The sequence below is a fragment of the Myotis yumanensis genome, unplaced genomic scaffold (genome assembly GCF_028538775.1).
Source record: "Myotis yumanensis isolate MYYU_CA2020_CCGP unplaced genomic scaffold, mMyoYum1.0.hap1 SCAF_1, whole genome shotgun sequence".
Lineage (NCBI taxonomy): Eukaryota > Metazoa > Chordata > Mammalia > Chiroptera > Vespertilionidae > Myotis > Myotis yumanensis.
The window spans coordinates 83357490-83366591 of NW_027223752.1; the positions used below are offsets into that span (position 1 = coordinate 83357490).

Consider the following 9102-nt stretch of genomic DNA (forward strand, 5'->3'; position numbering starts at 1 on the left):
CTTCCCTCTCCCCGCCCCCATCACGGGACCCCGCCCCCCGGGGGCCGCCCTGCTGAGCCGTCTTGGGTACTCTGACCTCAGGCTTTGGAGTTTAGGGGAAGAACTCGCAACGGCAGAGAAGCCTTGAGACTGCTGGCAGGCCCGAGGTTCCCCAGGCGGGCGCCACGCGGGGATCCTCGGAGAGCGTAGGTTTGAAAACATCGCACCCCAAAGGAGATGACAGTCCCCCCCTTTTTTTGAACTTTTTTATTAATATATTTTTTTTGTTAAATTTCTTTGTATTTTTTTTTTTTTCCTGCAAGACTTGGTGTTGGCGGCACTGTTGTAGTTTAACTTCAATCCCAAATTCCATGAAATAGAAATCAGAAGTAAAGGCTGAGAGGGGAGGAAGGAAGGTGGCAGGCCAAGGAGTAAACAGAGTTTGACTAGAAAAAAAGAAGAGGGTGTGTGTGTGTGTGTGTGTGTGTGTGTGTGTGTATGGTGGGCATTCCCAGGCAAGGCCATTCCTTGAGGGAGGGGTTTGGCAGGCAGCTTGCCTCTGCCTCATGCAGGGGAGGGAGGAAAGATCCCCTGGGGACCTTACAGTCCCCTCTTCCTAGGGCTTCCTGCCCCCAGGGGAAAAGTTAGTACCAGGGATCAGCCACCACCTCAAACAGGGCTCTCCGCCCACCTCTGCCCTGCCTGGAAAGTGTATGGTACATTGGCTTCCAGTGATCCCCTTTTTCTGTTTACCCATTTCACAAGATTCTGATCTGACGCGGGAAGAGATATCACCCACTTAGAGATTAAGCTTGTCACAACTTTTGCTGCCCTGTGAGTTCCTGTCAACTAACTGATCGGATTCCATTCCCCAAAACTGCCTCCCCCAACACAACCGCCAGAGTTGGGGAGTGGTGTCCTCGTTCAAGTGCCTCTAGCCCTCTGCAGTAGGAATGTCTTCTTCAGGCCCCTTAGAAATTTCATCAAAGGCCACAAGTGAGTCCAGACCAACCAAATAAATTCTCAGGGGAGAGAGAAGGACGGGAGAGGTCAGTGGGCGGACTTGGCTGCACTGGGCTCTTTCTTTCCTTTACACATTGCTCTTGGCATGGCATGCCACCCCAGGGGGCTGGATGAGGGGCTGGCAGTTGAGGAAAGAAAGTGGGAGATGCTAAGAGTCTTCCCTCTTCATTTCCCTTCATATCTCTTTTTCAGGGAAGGATGGGATTAGGGAAGAACCTATCTCAGTGCTTGGAGGGGGGATAGGATCCTCCAAAGTCAGAGATGGTGACTGTACCTCCTCCAGCTTTTTCACTAGGCCTCAGAGGGGCAACAGGGCGTTGGGTTAGGGAGCCACAGAGCTCGACCAGTGCCTTGACCAGTATAGTCAGTCCTCCATTTTCTTCCTCCTTTCCACTCACCTTCCAGGAGACTCCTCAGGACACCAAAAACCCACCCTCATCCAAGTTCAGGTCTAAAGAAAAGATGGGCAGGGTGTGGGGCAATGGTCTGACTTAGATTTGTGTGTCTCAGAGAAGAGAGCAACTCTGAGCAAGAAAAGCCCTTCATATGTAAACAATCTAGAGAAAGAAAGAGTTGGGGTGGGAAAGGGAGCGAGGAAGACAGAGACAGATCCAGAATAAGTGAGAGAATCTGAAAGGAGAGCAGGAAAGAAAAAGCAAGAGACAAAAACAAAGGGAAACAGAAAAGGAAAGGGAGAAGAGAAAAAAAAAAAAGACAGGAGAAAACACAAGCAGGAGGAGGAAAAGAAAAAAGAAAAAGGCAGATCAAAGGAGTGAAGAGGCAGCAACCGAAGCCAGAATTAGGCCAGGCAGGAGCCTTAGGTGAGGAGCTGGGAGAACAGGAACGCCAGGCTGAGGTCCAGGAGGGCCACGGCTCCCACCACCAAGGGGTTGGCAGCTCCCTAAAGAGACAGGGAAAATGCAGGCTCAGTCCCTGAGCACCAGGTCCAGTGACAGGTCCCACCTTCCTGCCCTGGCCAAGGTGGCAAAGCAGAAGGATCCCAGACACCTCTCCTTAGAGGCCAGAGCATGGGGATCACCTACTTTTGTCTTGGATTACAAAACACTCCTCTTCTCCCAGCCAGGGCCTCGCCTTCCCTCTGGCTCCTTTAAGTCAGGAATAACCCTTCCTCCCTCCTCCTTCCACTCTACTCCCACCAGCATGTCACATGGCCCAGGCAGAAGGTGTCTGGCCTTAGTAGCATACATTGGCAGCAGCAGCTGGTACTGCAGTAAAGCAGAAAGGGATGAGGATGTGGTTGCTAGGAAACAGAAGGCCTGGAGTCCAATCAGAGCAGAGGGTTCTGGGGAAACTCCACCCCTCCTAGTTTTCTGCCTTCTTTCCTATTTCCCTTCTTCCCAGAAGAGGGAGGGAGAATTGGGGTAGGGAGGGAACAAACTTTTCCTTTTTTATTTCTGGGCACCAAAGAGAGAAAGTGTGGAGGTGGGGTGGGGGTGGAGTAGGAAACTGGGAGCTGGAAATGATATGGAAGGAGAACAGGGAAAGACGTTCTGGCTCTACCGTTAATTATTCATTGGTAACCTTGGGCTAGTCACTTTAAGTGCTCTGTAACTCAGTTTCCCTTTCTGTCAAAAGAAGGAGTTGGACATGAAGGTCTTTAAGGTTTCTGCCAGCTCTCAAGTTTTTCAATATTTTTGAGGGAGAATATGGTGTAAGACTGGGCAGGCACAGAGAAAGCTGAATCCAAATCAAAATCCTCCGGGATCAGAGGGAGGACTGGAAAGGAGGAGAGGCAAGGCTTTGGGGAGAAGAGGGGTAGAAGGGAGTGAGACTCAGAGGACACAAGGCGGGGTGAAGGGTGTCTGTCTCACCGGCTGGGCTGGCCTCTCGGTGGCAGCTGGCTCCTCACGCTCTTCCATCAGGCACCCAGCTTCAGGACCCCTTGAGGAGGGGCCCCTCAGGACTGGTGTGGCCAGGGGCTCAGGCTCCGAGGCCCCTAGGGTCCTTATGAGGGGCAGGGGCTCTTCATCTTCCCCCTCCTCCTCACGAAGACTTCCGGAACTGTCACTGCAGCGTCCAAGGAGCGGGGAACCGTCTCGGGGTCCTGGGCCCTGGATCCCAGCCTCATCCTCGGCCTCATAGCCAGCTAGTTCCTCTGCCCGCTCACCCGGGCCCCCCCACTCCTCAGGCCAAGTTTTAGGGCTGGAGAAGGGACCCCGGTCCCCTCCAGGAGGCAGTGGGTTCCGGCAGGCTGGGGGTCGCCAGGGTTGGCGGCAGGAGGCAGGACTGCTGGGCAGTTCAGGGGAGCCCTCTGAGGGGGTCAGTCCGTTCTCATACACCCCAGGGCTGTCCTCATCCAAGGGCTCTGTGTCGGAACCTTCTGAGTCCTGCCTGGGTCTGCGGCCTGGGGCAGGGACAGCTAAGAATCAGAGGGGCTAACCTGCCTTGGACTGCAAAAGCTACTGCTTTATCCCTCCAACCGGACACCTCCCAGGACTTCGGTATCCTCAAACTTACATCCAATCATCGCAAGACCCAACTCCTTGTCCGTATTACCCTGTTTCATCAATTCTCAGTTCTATTCCCTACCCTGCCACCCTCTGTCCTCTCAAACCCTCCTATCTTGGCTCTCCCATCCCCAGCCTCCTGTGGGGATTCCCTTCCCCTTCCCCACAACCCACCGTCCAGCTCCCCAGGGGGCCCACCCCCACCCCCAGCTGCCCATGCCTCACCTGGGGCCTCTAACATGGGTTGCAGGTCCTGGGCTATCAGTTTGGCCATTCGAGCAGCCTCCACAGCCTTCTCAGCAACGCTGCTGGCTGCTACTGCCTTGAGAAGGGCGTCTGCTGCCCTGTCAGGTTCCAGGGACAGGGTTTTAGCAGATCTGCTCAGACGCTCCAGCCCCCAACCCAGTCCCCACCACAGCACATCCCCTGTCCCGCAGGGCAGCGGCCCTTTGGTTTCCTCTCCTAGACCTGGGCTGTGCCTGCTGTCCTCACACCCTCCTGGTCCTCTCACACCCTTCCACCATCACATCCTGTAGTGACACTTCCCTTCCTCAAGCTACATGCCAGGCCAGGCCCTCCCCTGCTGCCCTCGGCCCTATTACAGTATTCCATTCCCGTCCTGCTCCCTTCCTACCGAGAATGGAGACCTTACTCTTTTCGCACATCCCTCTGCAGTCCCACCTGCTTGGTGCTTATAAGCTATGCCTGCCTGCCCTCTTTACTGTTGGCCCTCCTGTTGTTATCAACTCCTCTCACCCTCCCTGGGATCACACAGCTTTTTGTGGGGTCCAGGATGTTTTTCTGTACCTCACCTCTGCCCTTCTGACAGCGTTGCCCTCCCCCCACCTAGCCCTTACTCTAAGCCAGTGGTCACCAACCTTTCGGACCTCTGCTCTAAGCCACCCTCTCCCCATGTTAGGAGCCTTTGCCTCCCTCCCCCACCGCCGCTAGCCCTTACTGAATCCTGCCTCTCCTTGCAGATTTCCTGACATGAGAATCTCACATCTTGCTTTTCCTCAGCCTCTTCATTTATTACATTGTTCTCTGCTTCCTCACTGCCACCACCCCCTGACCCATCTCATCCTTTCTGAACGCTGGGAGTGGAGTAAGGGTGGGTCCCCCCTTTTGCTATCATCTATTCTCTCTCCCTGCCAACAGGCATGCTTTCTCACCACTGGGACATTCTACCTTCTGGGTAAGCTCCTGGTCCCCCTTCTACAGACCGCTTCCCATCCCGCCCTGCTCCTTAGGGACAGGTTACCTTGAAACATTATCAATCTTTCCCCTGCTGCTGTTTCCCAGTTCTCTCTCTGATATCAGACACTTTTTAAAATGTTCCCTTCCCTTTCATCCTCTGTTGTTCATGGTAGATGCCTTGTAATCATTAAATTAGTTCTGTAATTCTGACTGATATACTTGCCACACGTTTGAATGGATCAAGACCCATGATTCGCTCTGGCCCCAGGCCCCTTTAATCTGGCCTAGGAAGACAGTCTAAGTATGGGGGTAGGGAGAAGGATGGTGGTGTCCGCTGCAGACTTAGGTCCACCTGCTCTGCCTATACCTTGGAAAATATGGTCAGCCTCCTCCCATCAAACCTGGTGGGTCAAGGACCGTAAGAGCCTGCTTGGAGGGACCTCAGATAATGCTATTTTTCCATCTTAGGGCTTTGAGACTCTATATGACCAGTCCTTTCCTAAAACTGAGCTGGTCTCAGGGTTTAGGGCAGGGGATGAGGATCCCAGTCTCATGATACATTGAGTTCTGTTGGTGGTAAAAGAAAAAACCAGCAAAAAACCAGCAATACTGACTATGTTTTTGAGTGGGGAGGGTGTGGACGATCAAGTCCAGGCAGTAGACCCAGTCTGTGCTTAGGCATCAGGCCAGGCTCAGGCTACCTGGCAAAGGCATTTGCTGCTAAGGCTCTGCTGTTTCCATGGCAGCTCACAGCCAATCAGGTTTGCCAGGCCTGTTGCTGGGGAGACCAACCAGCCTCCTCCCACTGCTTGATCTTCCAGCTATTGAGATCCATTTGTTTTCCCTGCACATGCCCACTCCCCATCTAGCCTAAAGTGCTCCCTGGTGCTCTGCCTTCCCCCTCCCCTGGCTTAAGGCCCTGGACTCTAACCTTCCAGATGCTCACACATGTATACAGATAGACATTCTCTGGCTCAGGCATCTCGTGTGGATATGACATGTACACACACATCCCTTGTCACCCATTATACAAATCCACTGAGGTATATTTAGACATATCTTGATCTCTGATCCTCTGAATCAGTCTCAATATTAAACAAAATCCTTCAACTGTGCCCTCCCCTTTAAATAAAATCTAATATAAAAAATTCATATGTGTGAGTTGTATAAATCAGGGGCCTGTGGATTTCATTACAAATGGATGTTTGGCTCTCTTTAGATCTGGGCTACCTACTCCAGTCATCACAAGTCATCTGTAGCTATTAAACCCTTAAAACATGACTAACCTGAATTGAAATGATGTGCCATAGGTGTAAAATACATACTAGATGTCAAATATTTAGTAAAAAAAAAAAAAAAAAAGGAGGGGATATAAAATATCTCATTTATAATTACATATTGACCATGGTTTGAAGTGGCAGTATTTTGGATGTATTGGTTTAAATAAAAACATATTATTCAAGTGCACCTAATCTGTTTCTTTTTATTTTTTCATATGGTTACTAGAAGATTTAAAATCATGTATTTGCCTTACATTATACCAGACAGCTCTGCTTTGAATAACAAGGTTCCTGAGGGATGAAAATGTAATCTGATTTGCAGAAAAAAATTTCATTTACCAGCAAGCCTCCTCCCTTCAAATCTTTATCAGTGGGTAAAGAACAGGAGGCAGAGGAGGCAAAGCTGAGAGGGACTTGGAAAATACGGTCCTTTTAGGTGAATAAGTCAGCCCAAGGCCCCAGGCTGAAATGCTATGGGCCTGTGGGCAGGCTGAACTGTGGTTAGGAATGCCCGCTCTGTCTCCTTGCCCAGGGCTGCAGCTCCCCCACCTGAGGCCTGAAGGCTAGATTAGGTGCAAGGAGAGTAAGACTAGGGACATATCTGAGTTCTAAGAGGTTTCTGGGCCTGCACAAGGCAGTGCTCGTTGCTAATCCCATACACAATGACACATGTCCCCACAAAAGACACCGAGACACACTCACATCCTAACACGGCTTCCCTCAAATACCCAGCCACCCACAGTCACACCTACATCCACCTGTAGCAGCGCTACAACTGCCTGGCCCTAGGCCTGCTCTTCCCCACTAGTCCCGAGGCCACGTGTCTGGGTCCTCCTTTGGGCACCAACCCCCTCCCCTGTCCCCAGGGTACCTTCTCGCCTTAGCCCAGCTTTGGCCTCTGCACCCGATGCCCACCTGGCAGCGGCAATCTCCTGGCGCTGGCGGGCAGCACTCACTGCTCGACGGGCGCCCTCGACAGCCCGGTCCACCTTCTCCTTGACCTTGCCCCGCCGAAGGGCCAGAGGCAGGAGGCTGCGCACGCGCCCCCCGTGCACCAGCCTGTTGCGCTTGTACTTGCCCTCTTCACGCGAGCCGTCGGGGCGGGTGGTGCGCCCGTAACCGTGCCGCCGGTTGCCCAGCCACTCGCCCTCGTAGCGAAGCCCGTTGGAGCGCTGGCTCACGCCGTAGCCGCTGCGCCGGTCCGCGCGCCATTCGCCCGCATACACCTCAGTGGCCGAGCCCTCGATGAGGGCGGGCGGCGCGGGGGCCAGGGACCCGCTGGCCTCAGAGCCCGGCGGCCCTGTACTGCCCACCTCGCTGCTCACCTCGCTACGCAGGGAGCCTCGCTTGCTGCCCAAGGAGCTGCGGCGCCCGCCCGCGCGGAGCCCGCTAAGCAGCAGCGAGCGGCGGAAGAAGCCGCCGGCCACGGGGGTGCGCTTGCGGGAGGACGCGCGGTCAGCGTCCCCCGGCCCGGCTAGCACGAAGCCGCCCCGAGAGCCGGAGGCCGGGCTGCCTCCCTCGTCGCCGAGCAGGGGCAGGGGCGGGGGCGGCGTCGGGGGGTCGCTGTGGCCGGAGTCCAGAGAGGTGCGGCGGGGTGAGCGCAGCAGCGCCGCCTGATGGTAGGGTACGCTCTGGCGCACCCCGTAGCCGTGGCGCTTCCCGGCCTGCCACTGGCCCTGGTAGGTGCCTGCGGGCGGGGCAGGAGGGGGAGAAAGAATCAGGACCTGCTGCTCCTTGGACCCCAGGCCCCAGCACCCCCGGAAGCCTTAGCGTGGAAGTCGGGGAAGGGCATAGGGCTGGGGACAGGCCAGGCTGGGTCGGAAGGTGTGGGAAAGCCACAAGCAGCAGAGGTGTGAATCTGGGCAGTGTAGGTAGCCGAGGGAGGGGAGAGGCGCAGGCAGGCTGTGGTGTGTGGAGGACAGACAGTCCGCAGGGTGTAAGGGACAGGCTGACGGAGTGTATGAGGCAGCCATGTGACAAGCAAACAGGCCGAGGAGGGGCAAGCCGAGCGAGGAAATGCGAGGGGACAGGCCGAGCGGAGGTGTTAGGGACAGGCAGGTGCAGAGGGGAGGTGTGGGACCGGCAGAGAGGAGGATCAGGGGCTGGCAGGCGGGGTGTGTGAGGGTCGAGTAGACGGAGGGGGCGGGGGGAGAGCGAGGAACAGGTAGACTGGGGAGAGGGAAAAGCAGGCAGGGGGCTGACAAACGAGTAAGGCGTGTGCCATCGGGGCAGGAGAGGGCAGGGAGATGGGCGCAGGAGTGCATGTCGATGGGGATGGGGATGGGGATGGGGATGGGGATGGGGATGGGGATGGGGAAAGAGCAGGGCGTGGGGGTGGGGGAGCTATGGCAGGGAAAGGCATACGCGGGCCAGCCCGACTGGGAGGCGCGGACGAGCAGACAGACAGCAGGGGCCGGGCCCGCACCTCCGTCGGAGTAGGTCTCGGTGCCGTAGCCGTCCTGGAAGCCGTCCTTCCAGAGCCCGGCGTAGCGCAGGCCGGACGCGCTCTCCCACACGCCGCTGCGCCCCTTCAGCCCGCCCAGCCACTCGCCGCGGTACGTCCAGCGGCTCTTGCGCTCCACGCCCAGCCCTTCACGCTTGCCCTGCTGCCAGTGGCCCTGGTAGCTGTGTCCGCCGGGCCCCGTGAAGACGCCCAGTGACTCGAAGCCGTGCGCCCAGCAGCCGCTGTACTCGCCCTGGGCGCCGGGCCCGGTGCACACGCCGTAGCCATGTGCCCGCCCCGCCTCCCAGCCCCCCACGTAGCAGCCCCCGTCGTCAAAGTCGAACTTGCCCCCGGGGGACATGCATGTAGTTGGCGCGGCCTCAGCCCCCCGGCGGCTCAGCGCATCCTGGGGCTGGAGAGCCGGCTGGGGGCCTGGGAGCCGGGCGAGGCCTGGGGGCGGGGGCAGTTAGACTGGGGCCGGGCGGGGGGGCCCCAGCGCGGGCTGGCAGGGCCGGACCCTCATCCTGAGTGGCTGCGGAGAAAGAGGGGGGGGGAGGTGATGAGCGAGGCCCCTCCTCTTTGCCCGCGGCTCCTTGGCCCAGTGGCTCGGGGGCATTAGCACCACCCCCAACCCCCCACCTTCGGTAGCATCTTACAGCAGCTCTAAGCGTTGGAGGCACGGGGGCTCCCTCGCCTCTCTGTTCTTGTAGAG

At 56.6% G+C, this 9102-nt stretch overlaps 1 protein-coding gene across 1 annotated transcript; it reads right to left on the reverse strand.

Annotated features, from left to right (window-relative positions):
- Positions 1-62: 62 nt before the first annotated feature.
- On the reverse strand, positions 63-8755 carry JPH4 (junctophilin 4). The gene is given in 6 exon segments (XM_070426746.1): positions 63-1903; positions 2835-3367; positions 3696-3814; positions 6863-7634; positions 8373-8743; positions 8745-8755. Coding segments are annotated over 6 exon segments (1890 nt in total). The 3' UTR covers positions 63-1819.
- Between the last annotated feature and the right edge of the window lie 347 nt (positions 8756-9102).